A 19,448-nucleotide genomic window follows, 5' to 3' on the forward strand; every position below is an offset into this window, starting at 1 on the left:
CTGAACATTAGTTGAAAAATATTGTTTCAATTTTGTGTAATATTTAAATAAAATTCAATTATATTTTATTTTCAACACTTTAAGTCAAAAATACTTGGAAATTATATCAAGGACATATTGTAAAATGTTAAAATTCAATTTATTGGCCAATATCTTTATTGAATAGATTTTCTAAAAATTTTAATTTTTTTTTATTAAAACTGTTAAATTTTCAACAAAAAATATTATCTAATAATCAACATGGGTTCAGAGCAGGAACTATTTTAATCTCTTTTCTTAATCCTATTTATAATGAAGTTAATAAAGGGCAGGTTGATGCCTGCTTTTTTTGATGCAGATGTTTCAGAAATCTATGTCTGTATTAAGATATAAAAAAAAAATTAGGGATGTTTTTCAAATGATTCTGTGCATATTACTAAATGAAATGGAAGAGAAAATATAAAAGATAGCATACTCAAAATTAAATAGGCAGGTATGTCACATTTTTTTTTAAAATAGGCTGCCTCATGATTTCATGAAGGTAAAATAAATCTCAGAATCCACTAAAACAGGAGTTGGTAAATCTGGCATTTTTATTCAGTGTTTCAAACTAAACAAGCATATGCATTTTGTACTTTTTAAATGTCAATCGTAAATGGTTTTGTTATAATTAAAGTTTTAAGTTTTATATACACCTCACGTTATATTGTGTTTATTTCTGTAGTACAAACATTTGAAATCAATCACATACTTGTATCGGCAGTACCGTGAGATCGGCAGGTATTGGTGGTATTTGCCGCAGCATCCTGATGCCCCTGTACGACCCCGACACGGGCATGCTGTTCCTGGCCGGCAAGGGGGACACCACCATCTCGTACCTGGAGGTGACGGAGCGCGAGCCCCACCTGGTGGAGGGGCTGCGGCACAGCGGGGAGCAGACCAAGGGCGCCTGCCTGGTGCCCAAGAGGGCGCTGTGCGTCATGCAGGGCGAGGTGAACCGCGTGCTGCAGCTGGCGTCCCACTGCGTGGTGCCCATCACCTACCAGGTGCCGCGCAAGGTACCGTCTCTCTCGCGCCGCTTACACCCTTCCTATCAGGTTTAAGGCGACGAGATCTGCTTGACCTACAGGTTCTCAAACAAAAGGCGGGGAGTCTCAAATAGTCTTAATTTCAGCCACATTGCAAGAGACTCGAATAGAGTACCGAGACTTGGTGGTTTTTAGGTGTAGTTGCAAGGGTGAAGCACAGACTCCATCTCAGTAGTGAAATCACTGCTAAGAGAAATGGTGGGTTAGGGGGATGGGAGACCTCTCTACGTGCCACAGTATCGGTGGTAAGTGTTACCATGTCTGATGAGACACTGTTGGTGGAACGTGAAGCCGTGACACCGTCACAGAAGACCATCTGTCGTACAAGATGAGAAGCAGCTGAGAGCTCTTGACTAGTAACATGGGCCGCTAGATTTAGATTTTGTTTCCATTGATATTCTTCAGCCATTATAGAATAGTTTATATTTTTGTATTTTTTTTTTCCCTCAATTCTAATTGGCAGGTAAATTAGTTGATTAGTTGTTTTTTTCCCCTACATTTGTCAGCTGGACATGTAATATTGTATTGTAAATTACTTATTTTTTAAATGTTTGAACTGCTTTGCAATATTTATTTGTAGATTTTTGTTATTTATTCATTTGACCGTGCCTGGTGGTCTCGGACTCGGAAGTTCAGTGCCACGTGTGGGTGCAGACGTACCGGGACTTCCACGCCGACCTGTTCCCGGACACGGCGGGCACGGAGCCGCAGCTGTCCGCGTCGCAGTGGTACTCGGGGCTCAACACGGCCGTGCCGCGCATCAGCCTCGACCCCACCAAGCGCCACGGCCAGCCGAGCCTGCAGGTAACCGGCGCCTTTGAATACATATACTGTATAGAAGTCGCGAGTGGACAGGATTTACTCTACGTCTTTCAGGGGCGTAGGATGAGCAGCTTGGGCACTTCACCGCTGCAGGGCGCTGCCGTAACGCCCTGTATCGTCTTAGTTGTTATTTACACGTTAGAGCGCAGCACTGTCGCCCGCTGTCATTCCCCCGTACCCCCCACCAATCATTAACTGCAGCTCAAGGACTTTCAACGGGAGGGGGGAAGGGGTGTTTGAAGAGTTCGACACTTGTCCGCTAGGGACCACCACAAGTCGATGCCCTAGAGATGATGGCGATTGCGGCGGTGAATTAACCAACTACCTCAAAACCGTATTAGAAATTTTAACCTGGGCTGGCGACTTCTATACAGTATATATATTCAAAGCCGGCGCAGAGTTGCTGGTGTCGTCCTCTGGAGGTCCTCTTCTCGGGCAGGCTTCGCTCCCCGCTCCACTCCGGCCTCTCCTCCCTAACAGGGTGTCTCCGAGTCATTTTGCGGTGTGCGTTTGGCACTTTACAGTGCTAGGCTACGCTAAAAAAGTATGTAAGTGTCTCTTGAATAAGCTTGCTTCAGTTGTCAGTCATTTTCTCTAAGTGTGGTTGTGATGATCTCTAACAACACGCTCTCGCCAATCTCCGTCAGGCCGCTACACTTCGCCTCTCTGCCAGCTTTCTTGCTACATTCTTGCCTGATATTGCTGTCTTTTGCCTTCCAACCAGCAAACTGTCGGCTCAGAGTGTTGGCTGCAGTCTAATTTCTTGTGCACGTTATATAACTTATGTATTTACCTTTCATACACCAGTTGACTAGTAACATTTACAAATATTTCATATGAACTAGTAACATTTATAAATATTTCCTAGTCTGTGTTCTGTTTAAGGAAATAAATTATAGTGAAGAGTACTTTTGTGAATAGAAGAAAAAAGGAAACTACATTCTTGAGTTCAACTCTAAATGAAAACATTTTTTTAGAACTACATAAAGAACCTTGTTCCTTTGAAATTAAAGAAATTTTAAATGCCTAATTTTCTGCTTGTTTAAACTTGCGTGACAAAATTACAAAAAAACATTTTAATTAAATAACATTTGTTGTATTTGAAATGTAGGTAAGCTAAAATCTGGGATTTGAATGTGTCATGTTCATTGTAGTTTTATAATTGATGTTATTTTATATTCATTGTCACTCTCTTATTCCCTGTCTTGCTTTCATTCCAGGTAATTGTATATGTGATGTTTATTTTTTATGTTTATATTTACGTATCTTGCATTCATTGCCCTTCATTCGAGTGCATTTCAGGTTGTAAGGAATTATAAACTAAAACGCAACTTATATTCAAGATCTTGCTACACAAGTAGAAGAACATGATGGTTAAAATTTAATAAATATATTGAATATTCTATTTTTTTCCTTTAAACAAAACTATGATAACACCCAACTACGTATTATAATAACTCGTATAAACTTTATGAATGCTGCTTAAGCACTCAAATATATATTTTATTTTTTAAAAAAAATTAATTTTATGAACATTGAGACAATTTAAATTTATTTATTACTGAAATTGAAAATGAATGTTCCGAATTTTTTGTTGTTGGTGCCGTCATCAAATATTTGTACGAACTAATTACATAATTATTGAGGTAGATTTTTTCACATAAGAAAACAAACTAAACAAGCATTTAAACACTGTTTAGTTTGTAATTTTTTATGCGTGAAATAATTGTTGATTATAATGAGTAGATTTTCAAATGAGAATTGTCTCCACCATGTTGTAATGAGAAGTGGAAGAAGTGGAGCGCTCTGCAGCGAGGGGTTAGGGGTCAGGGACCAGCCGGCCCGGCTCGAGCCTGCTGTGTGGGGCAGGTGCACCGGGGCCCGCTGGCCCAGGTGCGCCGCCGCCTGCCGGCCGCCGGCAAGCCGCGCCCCCACGAGAACGGGGAGGGGGAGGCCCCTCCCAAGCCCCTGCCGCGGGTGTCTCGGGCCGGCTCGCTGTCCGAGAGCGAGGAGGTGACCCCGGCGCCCCGCCCCGTGGCACGCCCCCGCACCACGTCGGCCTCCGTCCCTCTGCCCGTCCCGGGGTACAAGGTCAGCTCGCTCGCTCCCGAGGTTCCCAGTAGCTCTCCAGGCACCGGTAGCTTGATGGTGGTGCACCGACGTGACCTCGCTGTGACGCCTCTGTACCGCGTACCTCCTCCTGTACTGCCAGAAATAACACGTTTTTAATTTTGCTTTTGGCCCACCACTAGCATGAATCCATAGTAGTAGTCTGTGTTAGTGTCGGTCGTCTCCAGTACTTAGCTCGCTCCTGTGTTGTTGCTGTCTGTGTTTCGTTTTGTGAAGTGTTTTTAGAGCCTGTGCCTGATTTGTGATTCGTTGCACTGTTGAGCTTTAATATTGTTCAGAGAGAACACCGAAGAAAAATTCTTGTACTGTAAAACATATTGAAAACAAGTTGTAATAACACTACTTGCACTCGGTTTTGATGTGTGCACACATGATACGTATTGGCTAGAAAACGGGAATCCACCCGAAAATATCAAAATTCTAGTGGCTCGATTGGTGCTGGATTATTGTGTGCCAAACTGAAGATTACTGGATTTAAGACAGCCCCGTATAAGACCTAAACATTTATATTCTCTTTTAAGTATGCTTTTCTCAGACAGTTTACGTCAGTTAATGTAGTCGTCGGACGATACTGTGTGGCCTGCTTAAAAATTGTACAAAGCTTTTAAATTTTCATTTGTGAAGATTGTAAGATGTCTTCAAATGAAAATAACACTTCTTGCACATGCCTAACATTTCAAGATTGTAAGATGTCTTCAAATGAAAATAACACTTCTTGCACATGCCTAACATTTCAGAAATCAGCGTAGTGGGAAGTGTCAGTTTTCGGGAAGAGTCTAGTATACTGAGTGTTGGTAGTACCTAGGTCTCTGTGTGGGTACTAGGTTGATAGCCACGGAGTTGCACTCTCTCATGCCCGGAGAGTTCTCTCTCGAGGATATGCTTTCGTAACGATTGGGTTTCCTACGTTTAGAATAGCCCGGCAATGTTGTTCGTACAGTATGTTCAGTTCTGTCACCTGCTATTGTAAGGACATGTACGTCTTGTAGCTTTACATGTGTGTTTAGTGTTGCCAGTTAGTCGTGTGGTGTGTAGTATTGGAGTGTGTCACGCCATATTATTATCCAAACAAATAATAGTATGAATACTTTAATGAGACCTTGTTTTAAATACATGCAACAAATTACTAATCATACAAACTTCTTTCATACTTAGATAGCCCCGACTAAGGCTTATTTGTGAGACACTATAAATCCTACAACTAACGGCCACAAAAAAAAATATACAAAATACACATGGGATAGTCATAAAATCCTTATAAAATTTACACACTGTTCTCGTGCAACAAAGTTGTAGACCCGGGTCTTGATTCATTAATTTCCACTGGCTAAAAGCTAAACGTTTTGATTAGTCGATACAGTATTTTGAAGGGAGTGATGACGCTTTAATCTTAGTCCAGGCGTGATTAACAGTTACCAAAAATTTCCGTATCTCGATAACTCACAATCCAAAAACACGGGGTTGCAAAATTTTACGTCTGGCGCTTGTTTAACGTTACTTAAGAGGCTTACAGTTACGACATGAGTCACAGTCGAAAAGGGCCGCCTAGGCTTGCTGGTCGGCTTCGCCCCGGGGCAAGGGAAAGTGCTGGACCTGTTTCACTTATTTGCATATCGGCATGACGACTTAACAGGTTTAGCCCCTGACCGAGCCAGTGGGCTCCCTCTCCAAACTCAGGTTCATCATTAGCAGTCCCACAAGCCTGCACCAGGACCGCGCTATGACACCAGCCATCCAGCACAAGCGACAGTTCCCGCATCACACGTTTCTTGCATGATGTTGAACAACTGTAGTTTTTGTGTATTTTACTTGCTCTGGTGTGTCTATGTTAGCTTGTATATTTTTGGTTGCATCTTGTTAGTGTTTACAGTGCATGACATGCAAAAGTGTAAAGAGAATTGTATCTCTCAGTTACTTTGTAATGTTCTTGGTGTTGAAGCTCAAATTGAAGATTGTATGATAATTGGACTTTAAAACATAATTCTTATATGCAGTGTGTCCAGTGAAATTAATATAATACTAGGGTTATTACTGTATGCTGAATGTCTGTTTTTTTTAATTTAATTTGGTCACAAAATTCATCATTATTGAGCAATATTTTCAGCCATGCCAAGAAATGCTGTTTGTTTGGTGAACGTGCATTTGCGTGTTGGCAGCCCCGGCTGGGACCCAAGCCCTTCACGCCGCCCAAGCTGAGCTTCGGGGCGGACGGAGACGTGAAGGAGATGACCAAGTTCTGCTTCGACAAGGTGTTCAGCGTGCCGCCCGTGCCGGGCCAGGATGCGAGCTGCACGGCCCGGCGCGGCAGCTTCACGGCCGGCGGCGACAAGCCGTCTCCGCGCGACCTCGAGGCCAACGACGTGGAGCCGCGCGACGAGACGGAGTCGATCGCTGCACAGCAGCGGAGGGAAGCAAACCTCGATGATGCTCAGCCCCATGATCACCCGGTCATGAACGACGTCCAGCCACGCGGCGGTGCAGACGTGAATGACGCTCAGCTGCAGAGTGAGACAGACGTAAAGGATGATCGGCGAGAAAGTGACGCGAGCATGAATGATGCTGATCAAGAATGTGACGCGAGCATGAATGATGCTCGGCAAGAGTGCGACACCGGCGCGAGCGAAGCTCAGCCGCCCAGCGACCCGGATGCGAGTGTAGAGGAGGCGTCGGAGGACTCGGAGCAGGTGGCCATGCAGAGGATGAGTATTGCGGAGCGGCGACGACTCTACGAGAGCCGCTCCGTGTCGGCCCAGGACTGCGCTGCCCCGAACACGTCCCCGCCACGCCTGCGCAGACACGACTCTTTCAAGTCCGCACGGTCGCCCGTGACAGAGGTGGAGCCCGACGGTCCAGAGGCCGTCCCCACCGTCACCCCAAAGAGGATATCCACCGTATTCGGTGAGTTTGCTCTCTCGCCTAATCAACATTGCATTAAAATGGCTGCAGTGGGACTTGTGACTGCCATGTGGTCTCAGTGTGACAGGGAAATACCATGTTTTATCACATAATTGTCGCACTTGCATATTCGTCGTACCTTTATTTAAGGTGTCAACATTTGGAAAAAAAAATCTTGGCATATAAGTCTTTAGGTGTTTTTGGTCCTGTTGTTAGATTCTGGGTGCTTTGTATAGGTAGTAAACATGAAAGGATAAAACACTGTGCAACAGCAATCTGTTTTCAAGTTGCTGTCAGGAAGTTTGGTAGTTACCTATAATGGGAAAATACAGTAATTAGAATGACAGTAAAACTCGTTTAAGCTGTACCTGCAAGATACGGTTTCCCATCCATTATGGTAAAATGTTTCGGTTCAGCCATTTTCTCAGTAAGATATACGTTATTTTTTCCACTTTTATAGTTTATCCATATTTTATTAATTTTAAAATACCTATTTAAATTTTTACACGTTAGTTAGCAGTTCGAAGCTCTCTATCAAGTGCCAAGTAAACTACATTTAATAGGACACATTTTATAGTGGTTAGTGTGTACTACGACTAGCTTCCTTAACTAATGAACTGAATGTTTTGAAGTTGTAGTTATTCTTCTAAACCACATCACTAATATTAATGTTTTAGTTACATTTCATGTAGTTCACTTGTAGGGTAGTAATTTATATCATCTCTCGTCATGAACTATAATACTGAAGCAATATTTTTGTCTTCTTACAAATTCATGCTATGATTCAAGCGTTCTATTATCTTTTTGCAATCCATTAAATTAGTGATGGGATTTTCGATACTTGATGGTATCGCAAAGTATCGAGTATCGAAACTGTAAGTTCGATACATTTTTTTGATACCGGAATGCTTGTTAATTTGTATTGAATTAAGTTTTGAGTCGCCATCGTACAAAATACAACTACATACTAGAACAGCTTATTAGCTGTAATTATGATAACCAATAGTGCAATAGTCTTACATCAGAATAAATTATAATTATATAAGTCATTACTGCAACTTGCCAATAGTAAACAAACGGTAAAGTAAGGTTAAGTTGTCTTTGTTTCATGTTCAAGAAGTTACGTTTTTTGTACGTAAAACTTCTGACATTGAATTCACAGGAAATTTAAAAAAAAAAAAATTGTGGAAATATTGAGCACTTAAAATTCGCAATCCGTGATATTTTGTTTTTATTTTGCTGGTAGAGAATGCAGGGAGCTCTGAAGGGAGGAAGCGACGGCCGTGTGTTGCAGGGCGAGTGTCCAAGTTCCGGCACCTGAAGGGCACACCTCTGCACAAGTCCACGCACATCGAGAACATCCGCAACGTGAGCCGCCAGATCCCGGGCGAGTGCGATGGCTTCCACGGTCAGTGACACGCGCCCCGCTTGTTTGTGAGGTCATTTACCAACATGAACCAACATTATTGATTTTGGACGTACGCCATTGCAGGGAAACGTACAGTGGTGATTGTAAAAATATATTTTTTCTAAATCAATCTTCCCAAATGCAAGAATAATTTTTTAAAAAAAATCTGATGTCCTGTTGCTTAGCATCTCGACTTTGCACATGGACACAGCAGGAGAAACCTGCCAAGTAACATTACCTGTAGCTTCGTGGAGTTTTACTGCTGTTCGTAGGGCGGGGTGGGGAGTGGAGGGGAGGGCTATGTGAATACATACTTTTATAAACAAGATACGTATATTGTGACATGGGTAAGGTTTGTATAAGAATGCTTATTGTAGTTACAGGACCAGATGAGTTGTAAAAGTAAAACTGATTCCAGCTAAAACAAAGGTTCCTGACCTCACTAAACTATATATGGAGGATGTACCTTAAGGAAGATTTATATAATTAGTAAACCGCATCATAAAATACATACCATAGTTTCTGGCATACAAGATGACGTAATTATCTTTAAAGATAAGTGGAAAATAAATTTTGATTTTCATATAAAATGGTCACTGGGATCATCCTTGTTTATGCATGTGCAATATTAACGTATTTCAATTATATTAATGTGGTAGCGGAATAGTAAGCCAAATTGCCACTTGGCGTACATGTGTGCACATCTGATGGCGTAACCCTAGAGGGTGCTTGTTTGTTACCACTGCTCAGTAGTACGTGCACCTGATTCGTGCGTTCAGCATATATACTTGTTTAGCTGCATGGTTGTCTCAAAAGATAACAGCTTCCATCGCCCAGCTGCTGCTGTGAGAAGAATACAGAGTTATGTCACGAATCATAATACCTCGTTGGCCCTTAATCGCAGCCGGAGTCCCGGCCACTTGTGCCGCAACACCGCCGCAGTCAGGCGTCTGTGGTGTTGTCAGTCACGTCCGCAGAGACCGGGCGTGACGGGGTCTGCCCCTTGCGGTGGCTCAGGAGCGCGCGTGCCCGTGTGCAGCCAACCCGCGGCGCGTGGCAGTGCCGCTGAGCGGGCCGGGGGGCAAGATAGCCGTGCTGGAGCTGTCTCGGCCCGGCAAGCTGCCCGACGGGGTGATCCCCACGCTGGTGCACGGCGCCAACATCGTGGACTTCGCCTGGGACCCCTTCGACTGCAGCCGCCTGGCCGTCGGTGCGTTGCTCTTATCGCACTGCGTGTCCTCTTAGTGAAGCAGTAGATCCACAGTTTGAACTGTTTCCAAACTGACACTTGATACATCTAACTTTTAAATGTGTTCTGATACTCTCATTCAAAAAAATTGGAATTTGATTAATGAGAGAAGTGTTAAAACACTCAAAGAAAAAAAAATTATTAGTTTTTTTTTTTAGTTACGAAATATGTAATTAAATATTCAAATAATTTTCATATTACCTAGTTATTTTCTGCACTCATTTACATTTTTGAACCAACTGCTATTTCTTGATATTAGGTTCTTGGTTTACTAAAATTATTAAATATGCTATATTATGCACTTTGAAAAGGATTAAATATGGAAAATTTAAATGGCTTTCATGTAATTGTAGAATGTTATTCACTGTCCTTTGTGATTACAGTTGCAGAGTAAGAAAAATGTGAAAAGTTAACGCGCTTTTTTATTTTATAATTATATCTTTGATTTTAAGTAAACATGATAAATTTTTTTGGGAACCAATAATAAACATGCAAAAATTACCAACAAATTTTTTTATATTTCATGAAATTTTACTCTTATGGGTTAAAAATGTATATCGAAGTATTTAATTAATCGTAATTAATTATTTTGGGCACCAATGATAAAATAAAATTACTAAAAATAACAATTTTTATATTTTGCGAAGCACTCATGAGGGGTAAAAAGGGGGTAAGAATTTTTTTAAATGATTTATAATTATTTCTAAGAATTTAATTATGCATAAAAATTATTTTTGGCACTAATAATAAACATACAAAAACTACTAACTACAATTTCATATTTTCTTAAATTCTACCTTTAAGTGGTGAAAAATGTGTATGTTGTTAAGATTAATATACTATCTCCAAATTTAATTAAGAGTAATTAAATGATTTTTAGTACTAGTAATAAAATGAATACGACCAATCACAATTTTTATATTTTGCGAAGTTCCACTTCTAAGGGGTGAAAAAGGGGGTCAGTTATTTTTTCTAACATTAATTAAAGAATAAACTTGAGTTCCAAATAGAAGACTAGTGAACGTGGCGTGCAGCGTGCGACGACGGAGCCATCCGGCTGTGGACCGTCCCGGAGGGCGGGCTGCCCGCGCCCACCAACACCCCGGACTGCCTGCTGGCCGGCCACTCGGAGAAGATATACTTCATCAAGTTCCACCCGCTGGCGAGCGACGTGCTGGCCTCCGGCTCCTACGACATGACGGTGCGCGTGTGGGACCTGGGCGCGCGCTCCGAGCGCCTCTGCCTGCGCGGCCACACCGACCAGGTACTTCCGTTCGTCGCCGTGAGTCGCAGTGCAGTTCCACTGATGCCATTTGAAGTTCATTTTATTACATGATTATGTGTAATATTTGAAAACAAATTTAAAAAAAACATTTTTTAGTTTTTTTTAAATTTTTACTATTGCAGTCACAAGAACACAAGGTCGTCTGTTACAAATATGGCACCTTCTCTTGTGAACAGGTTACAGGGTTGACCTCCACGAGACTCGAAATTGTTGGTTGGTTGGTTGTTAATGCCCTGGTGGGTTCTGAGCTCCATTGTAGTCTTGGAGGTCGTGTCGCCTTAAATCCGGTCCTTAGCCCTTTTTATGTGCAGGATTTCATCTCGGGGGGGGGGGGGGGGGGGGGTAGAACCTCTTTTCTCGCTGTTTACTTTCAAATTCTTTACATTCTTGGGAATAATAGGTTTTTTTTTTTTTTTTTAAATTAAAAAAAAGGGGTTTCCACAGGTAAGGGGAGGAGGGAATATTCCTCCCAGCTACCCCTCTGCGTGCGCCCCTGCCTTTCACTGTCTTTCAGTTATTAGTAATTGAAGTGAATGCTCTAAACACATGGCAAATATCTTTGAGACTGTCTGTAATGTTTGCTTGTGGCTGCGATGCGCTGTGTGTTATGTACGACAGAGCTGCTGCGAGGTGACCAGCGTGTGTGTGTCGGTGCGCAGATGTTCAGCCTGGCCTGGAGTCCGTGCGGAGTGTACTGTGCCACGGCCTGCAAGGACGGCAAGCTGCGCGTGTACAAGCCGCGCGCGTCCCCGCAGCCCGTGAGGGAAGGAAAGGGGCCGGTTGGCTCCCGTGGCGCGCGCCTCGTCTGGGCCTTGGACGGAGCCTTCATCGTCGTCGTGGGCTTCGACAAGTGAGTGCCTCTCGCCGCGCTTGTCCTGCTTCCGTCGGGACAGGCCAGTTCTATTCCCTTCTGTGAAAACTAAGGAATGAGTTCTTCACATCATGTTTCGTGAATTTTTTGTCAGTTTTTAGGCTGTAATATTATTGTCAAATATGTGACAAATTTACGGAGCAGGGAGCTCGGTTAAAGACACAAAACTCTTATTCAGAGGACCCAGTTTTAATCCCGGTCCAGGCATATGCTGGGAGGATTCTGCACATTACGCAACATTGTGTGTGATAACACCACTGTCTAGAATACGTTAAACCTAAATTAAAAAATGTAACAAATACAGTGTTCGAAGTGTGAATAATTAGAGGAACTCTTGTTACAAACACTGAGAATTTAAATAATGTTGTTTTGTGTGGTATGACTAGGGACAAGATTATATGGTGAATTGCGATAAAACCAAAAAAATTTGCGTAAAAGCATGTCGAAACACTGTGTAACACTTAAATGCAAGTTATGTCATGGAAAGAAGTAGCATTTAACTAAAACTTAATTTAAATTTAAAAAAAAAGCTTTTAATGTTTGAAACTCAATTAATGTCATTTCTGGACAAAAAATTGTACCAAAGTGTATGGATCCAAAAAATTAATTCTAGTTGTTTTATTGTGAATCTTATTGAATCATTTTTAAACCATAATTTCTTGCTAATTTAATTTTTTTTTGTTCTGAATGTATTTGTTTAGACAAAATTTAAAAAAATAATTTACCGTAAATAAGCAGTATATATATTTTGGTGGAGTATATATGTATTACAAAAACAGCTTTTGAAAAATAAAAACCATTTTAAAATATTCCTGCGTTTTGGACTAAAAATAAAACCATATTGTGACGAGGCGCAGCCGGGCCTCCGACAAATTACCACCTAAAACATGACTAAGACTAGGGGGGTAGAAAAACAAGAAATGGTAGAGCACTAGCATGAGGTACCCGAGACCTAGTCTCCTACCTATACAGGTAGTGTAGGGAAAGTTTCACAAACTGAAAGAAAACATTATTAAACAATTTAGACACAGATTTATTAATTACCAAAAATAATGTTAACAAATAAATAAACGACTAAATAACCAAACATTAACTTGATGTCGGCCGTCACACAAGTTTTAAGTATTTATTTCTAGCCAACATGGCCGTTCTTCCTTCGCCGCAGCTCCGCTAAGGAATCGTCTACCCACACATGTTAAACTATTTTTCCCTAAGAAATATTTAACCTGAGAAAGAAGAAACAAAAAAAAACCTGATCAGTACTACATTATTCGACTAAAAGATTAAGTGCTGGACGAAGATCGTCCAGCCTGAAGCTCCGTCTCACTATCCATCACTGCCAATCACTTACCCTCACTACGTCGCATCGATACGGCCCCGTACCGACGTGGATCACCCGTCCAGCGAGGTCCCGCAGGCGAAAAAGCCCCGGTCCCTCCCTGGACGAGAGTTTTACCTCACGAACGAGGTCACCCCGAAAAACACGAACACCGGGAAAAACTTAGCCATGTGGAAAATGGCTGTCCCTTCTTCCCGCAAGGAAAAACAAAACAAGCGAAGTAGACAGTTCCTTCTGCGCAGGCGCGAGCGAGCCTCCCCCTTCCCCCTCGCGTTGCTCGATTGTTCAAGCAACGTTTTCAAACTCGACCGTCAGGTGGCAACACTAATACAGGACAGAGTCCTCGAAACGGATACACAAAAGCCTCGCGTGGCAGAACTAGCAAAACGACAAACAAGAAACTAGCGCAGCGGGTTTTCTGGAACAACGTGGTGCAATCTCTCGGCGAGCCCTGGCCAGCGGCCCGCGAGAATCAGCAAGCCACGCAGCCTCGACAAAGCCCGCGGAGCCTGCAAACTACAATCGCAGCAACCTATATTCCGCTACCCGTGTGTCGCAAACAACTGGCCAAGCATGGAAACGTGCACGTACACCAACATGTTAACCAGACGGGACACAAAAGTAAAATAAATTTAAAAAAAATAAATAAACAAAGTAACGAAATTTTCAGACCGTGACAATATAATCTTGTCTGTAGGTGTGACAGGTGATGGTTGTGGGGTGTGCAGGGTGTCGGAGCGCCAGATCCACGTGTACCGTGCGGACAGCCTGGCCGCGCCACTCAACACGGTGGGCCTGGACGTGTCTCCGGCCATCCTCGTGCCCTTCTACGACGAGGACAGCTCCACCCTCTTCCTCACCGGCAAGGTAGTCCCTTCGCTCCTCGCTCCTCGTACACTCTGCTGCCACAGTTTATGGTTCAACACCATGTGTGATAGTTAGGGACACCTGTATTACGCGAAAACATTTCGTGTCGAGGTATTTCACAAAATACTGTAGCTTTCCTCCTGTGGTTGTTGGCTGAGGTCGGTGAGAGGTGTCGTCCCGCTCTTGACGGGGCCAATGAGAATGTGGTCACCGTACTGCTGCACCCTCACAATTTGCCACGACTCTTGGAAAAAGCTGCAGTATTATGTGAAATACCTTGACACGAAATGTATTCGCGAAATACAGGTGTCCCTAATGATAGTGTATTGATTAGGGATGGGTCGATTCGATTCTCCGATTCCTCGATACCACCGATTATTAAAAAATTTGGGTACTCAGTATCGGGTACTAAAAAAGGGCAAGGTAGGTTAGGAATCGGTGAAGTTAAGAAAATACAGTAGTAATATATTTTCGTCTGAACTTTACTTACTTATTTTAATATATCTTACCTGCCGTATGCGCATAAAATTCCTAATAATGCTCATTATTATTAAATATTAATTTTATACGAATAAAAATAAATAAAAACAATGTTACCGGGCATGTTTAACCTTTAATTAAAACTCCACGATCGAAGAACATTATTCCTCACTCATGTATTAGACATAAATAAATTGTAAAAAGGGTTATTAATTTTATTTGCAGTTAAGAAAAGTCCATTGCTTTTTGTGAAGAAAGTGACGGTTATGAAACGAGATCACATCACGTGTCGTCACCATTTTAGTTGTGAGCCATTCAAGGTTGATGGCCTCCACAAAATCTCTGGTGGCCATAAAATATAAAGTCAAGTCGAAACGTATCGATTCGTTGCGTACGGGACAAATTGTATAATGAAAGCAACAATCGATAATAAAGAATTCTCTGGCCATACCGCCAACAGAGGCTCGTGTTTATTTCTTGCAAAGGAAAACCGTAATAATTACTAGAAAAACACTTGAAAATAGTTTTAGCAAAACAATATTTGTGCCAAATAAATAGCATAAATACGAAACGATTCACAGTAACCTCAATAGCACAACGGTGAATTAAGGCGTAATTCACCGTCGTGCTATTGAGGTTACTGTGAATTGTTTCGCATTTATGCTATTTATTTGGCACAAATATTGTTTTGCTAAAACTATTTTCAAGTGTTTTGCTAGTTTGTTAGTAAAAAAATGTTCGCCGACTGTCGTTTCAAATTACAATGCGAATGGTCTGATATTGTATCAACATGGATAAAGTTTGGGAACATTTTCGCATCAATAGTGAAAATGACAAATATGCAATTTGTAATCATGGTAGTGCGCAAATTTCATGGAGCGGTACTTATAAATCTACAACCAATTTAATGAAGCATTTGAAATCCCGGCACACATTACTACCAGAAAAAATAAGTCTTTGAAGAAAAACAAACTTTTGTTTACAGCACTGTCACCAACTAAGTCAAAAGGTACCACAGAAAAAAATAGTGCTACCTTTGAACCCATTTTGAACAAAGATGTTATGTTATCAGCGTTATCGCCTGTTAAATAACCCTGTCTAAATGTTGAACTTCTTTGTGCACAGCCTAGTACTTACTAACAAACAAACTTTATGTGAAGATGCTTCTTCACTGGTAATTAAAAAAAAAAAAAAACAACCCTCAACATTTCATCCTAAGTTTATAATTATCCTTTATACATGTTATTATCATTATGTAATGCATTCAATTCTTAAGTAGTTTTAATTATGTGACCAGAATTACCAGGAATCGAAAACTGGAATTACTCGGAATCGAGAATCGAAATTTAGGAATCGGTACTGGTATCGGAATCGATAAAAATGTGTACTCAACCCATCCCTAGTATTGATATGAGGTAAGACATTCTAGAATTTTGAATGGAAGCACCCCAGTTGTAGCTGAAGAATAATTTATTTTACTGAGCTGAGGTTTATTAAATTCGGGGGTCGGAGATATCGGGGTCCTAGTGTGGTGTCCAACTGAGTTGGTAACACGTGACGGGTGAGATTTGGAACTGCCGGCTACAATCTTGCCATCTTCTGTAACCGCTGCCCGCACAACGCCGCAGAGAGGCATCTGTACAACAAGCGACAGCAGAGAGCAGTTTACGTTTATTTAAAGTTGGTGTGCCTGTAAGCCCATTTTTTGGGATGGTGACCACAGTGTCTCGCTCCCAGGTGCTAATTGAGATGGACGGGGCATAATGTGTTGGGTGGGGGAGGGTGGTTTTTTTTTTTTTTTTTTTTTTTTGGAAAAAAAGGAAATTGATGTCTCCTGGCAGTATATGTGGCTAACATAGTTGTTTATAAACAAGTTCTAATTTGAAATGATTAGGTGTTGTATTCTTCAAAATACAGGTCAGTATATGTTAGAATGTGTGATGTGTGTAATAGTTTGCACTGCAGTCGGGTGTGTGGGTGACCCAGCAAGTGCGTGTGCAGGGAGACTCGACCATCTACACGTTCGAGGTGACGGAGGAGGCCCCCTACCTGTGCCCGCTCAGCCACCACCGCTGCGCCACGCTGCACCAGGGCCTGTCCTTCCTGCCCAAGAACGTGTGCGACGTGGGCGCGGTGGAGTTCGCCCGCGCCTTGCGCCTCTCCAACGCCACCATCCAGCCGCTGTCCTTCGCCGTGCCGCGCGTCAAGGTGACCGCCTACCCTCGCACGCCAGTTTCCATGCCGGAAACAGTAGAACCTCGTTTTTGTGTACCCGGGAATCACTAATTCCCATGATTAACTTATTTTTTCCTTGCACTGGCATTGTTCATATTGTGTTAAACACATTACTGTACTTCCCCGCTCTGTGCAAAAGCATTTCCAGCAATTTACTACATTGCAACAGCGCTGCATTTAATAGCAAACCATCGGAAAAAAAGTTTAGATGGCAAGCTAAAAGTTTAAAGAGAATTTTTGTCAAGTTTATTTACTTGTGACCACGGCAGCTTCATTTTGCCATTGTAAACATCTTCAGTTCCAATTTTTTTTTTGTGCCATGTGCCTCGGTAAATCATACAGCCATAAACCAAAACTTTGTAAATGGCAGCCCGAAAATCATGTTAAAACCAAGATTGTATCATTCGGTTTTTTTATCCTCTCCCCCTTAAACGTGAATGTAATATGCATGAAAACAGTATGAAATATACTATTTTTACATCAATAACTGATGAATTACTGGACCCTTATTGAAATAAGTTTATAAACCAATGTAAAATCCCGGTAAATACTGTGTCCTCATGCACTAAACTCTAGTACTGTGAACCTGAGGAACCTGAGGTGAACACGTGATGTATGTTTGGTGCGTGCGTGTGTTCCAGAGCGACCTCTTCCAGGACGACTTGTTCCCGCCCACCAAGGTGACGTGGCAGCCCTGTCTGAGCAGCGCGGAGTGGTTCTCCGGCCTGGACCGCCAGCCGCCGCGCGTCAGCCTCAAGCCGCGGGCCATGGAGAGCCGTGAGTGTTCCCTTCTCTTGTTTCCATGCGTGCTTCTGCACCGCATGCCCTTACAAGCTGTGGCACTAATCACGTGTGGTGTGTGTGCCACGACGACGCAGTGTCGGAGGCCAGCCCGCAGCGCGCTCCGTCGGTCCCCGAGCGAGGGCCGTGGTGTGCGGATGTTCCTGGCTCCGTCAAGGAGAAGCAAGAGCAGGTACGTCTGTACTTGGATCTGACTGCACTGTTCGCTAGACAGTTGCGGACGGTGCCGGTCGCCGTCTGGTGAAAGACTAAGTTTTAAAAACTCCTGTCTTTACCATAACAATTCCCAGTTTTCAACACTGGCAGTAATTCCTCTGTGAATGTAAAATTGTAAACTGAATAATACATGTGAACCAAAAGGTAATACAGTAAAAACCAGTTGTTACAACCCCATTTATTACGACCACCTCTATATCACATCTTTTCTAAGAACTCTGAAAAATTAGTGTTAACAAGACAAAATTTGTTTGAAGCATGTTGCGCTGCATTTCTTTTGATGAGCTCTGTATTGCATGTGGCGCAGTAGACACCTCCCCCTTTGTTGAGCCTCTTCTCCCCCTTCTGGCAGATAACGGTTGTCCTCCCACCAGCCGGCAGCCCTCTTAGTTTGCTTCTGTCATTACGACTAGCATTTTGCATTTAATTTGGTTTTGAATAATGTTTGTTGTTTACTTGTTACACAATTTTTTTTACTCCTATTTGGTAACCTTTCTGTTTGACCAAATGAACAATTAATTGTTTGTGTCCCACAATTTGTTTTTGGACTACATTTGGTTATGCTTTAGGCATGATTTTGTAAAGTTTTTGTCAACCCGCCTGATGGTTTTTATTAATAACACACAGACTTCTAATTAGTAGAAAGTAGAGATGTGTGGGATACCGAAATTTGGAAAGTTTCAGGTTTACTAAAAAAAAATTTTCCTATGTGCAGGGGAAAAATTGGAAATTTTCAGGGTATTGTTAGGGTAATTCATCTGGAGGGTTTTTAGTCACATATGCGCGCTCTATTGCTGTGCTATCTAGCCTATTGGAATTTTGAAAGGAATATATGTACCGGGTATTATAATCATTTTAATGCCAGTTTTCTTACACATTTTAAAACTTTTAATTACATTTTACTTTGATTATTTTAGTTTAATAAATATATTCCATGGTAGTTTCACTATCCTAGTGTTTCATTTGGCACATTTATACGTTTTTGATGTACCCTAATGTATACAAAAGTGACTATACACAGGTTTATGAACTTAGTATCAGTTGGTATTATGCAAGAAACAAAATTATAGTGCTGTAATTTGACTGTAAGTAGGTGATGGTATGAAATTATTTGCATGATTTTTGTTCAACATAGTTGTGTGTTAAAAGTATAAAATAGCAAGACTAAAATTGAATGTAAACAATAATTAAGGTTAGGAACTCTTTCTTAAATAGGTTTATTTTGTAAATTTGTGCTACCATGTTTACTTTATTTGTGCAGAAGTTTAGTACTGAATTTTTTATTTAAAAAATTACATAACAGATAGTCTTAAACGTGGAATGCTTGAAACAAGAAAGTAAATTGCTAAATTAATAATATCATCTCAGTTATCAATGAAATAAAATTGCCCTACTTTACCGACAAAGCAGTGTACTATTGTAGCCGGCCCCTCTGGGGTCATTGATTTACATTGTGGCTCCCAAATTTCGCAGATTATAATAAATGACATCACATTTGGGTTGGTACACTCGTGGGAATGCGGTAAGTGATTGGGGCGTTGCGTGGTTTATGTGGCACGCTCGGCAAGTGTTGGGGACCAGCCGGGCGGCTTGGGGGCAGAGGTTGGTTACTGTGGTGATGGTGATGGTCGCAGATCCAGCGTGCGGTCAGCCGGCGCATGGAGCTGAACCTGAAGCTGGAGCAGGATGACATGGAGGGCGTGGACGACAAGGAGTGGGTGAGTGCACACACACTCCCCTGGGGACCACTTCAGTACCACTCACTGTTCCTCCCCTGGGGACC

The 19,448-nt window shown here is 42.0% G+C and overlaps 1 protein-coding gene across 1 annotated transcript in view; it reads left to right on the forward strand.

The window, feature by feature from the left end:
* The window catches only part of LOC134536184 (coronin-7), a 29,263-nt gene that overhangs the window by 7,475 nt on the left and 2,340 nt on the right, over nucleotides 1-19,448 (forward strand). The window contains exons 7-18 of the mRNA XM_063375824.1: nucleotides 782-1,037; nucleotides 1,722-1,871; nucleotides 6,176-6,917; nucleotides 8,209-8,322; nucleotides 9,362-9,532; nucleotides 10,606-10,835; nucleotides 11,516-11,706; nucleotides 13,795-13,933; nucleotides 16,415-16,621; nucleotides 17,290-17,425; nucleotides 17,527-17,621; nucleotides 19,300-19,383. Coding sequence (XP_063231894.1) covers nucleotides 782-1,037; nucleotides 1,722-1,871; nucleotides 6,176-6,917; nucleotides 8,209-8,322; nucleotides 9,362-9,532; nucleotides 10,606-10,835; nucleotides 11,516-11,706; nucleotides 13,795-13,933; nucleotides 16,415-16,621; nucleotides 17,290-17,425; nucleotides 17,527-17,621; nucleotides 19,300-19,383 — 2,515 coding nt within the window. The remainder of the gene's footprint in view (nucleotides 1-781; nucleotides 1,038-1,721; nucleotides 1,872-6,175; nucleotides 6,918-8,208; nucleotides 8,323-9,361; nucleotides 9,533-10,605; nucleotides 10,836-11,515; nucleotides 11,707-13,794; nucleotides 13,934-16,414; nucleotides 16,622-17,289; nucleotides 17,426-17,526; nucleotides 17,622-19,299; nucleotides 19,384-19,448) is intronic.

This window comes from Bacillus rossius, chromosome 10 (genome assembly GCF_032445375.1).
Source record: "Bacillus rossius redtenbacheri isolate Brsri chromosome 10, Brsri_v3, whole genome shotgun sequence".
Taxonomy (NCBI): Eukaryota; Metazoa; Arthropoda; class Insecta; order Phasmatodea; family Bacillidae; genus Bacillus; species Bacillus rossius.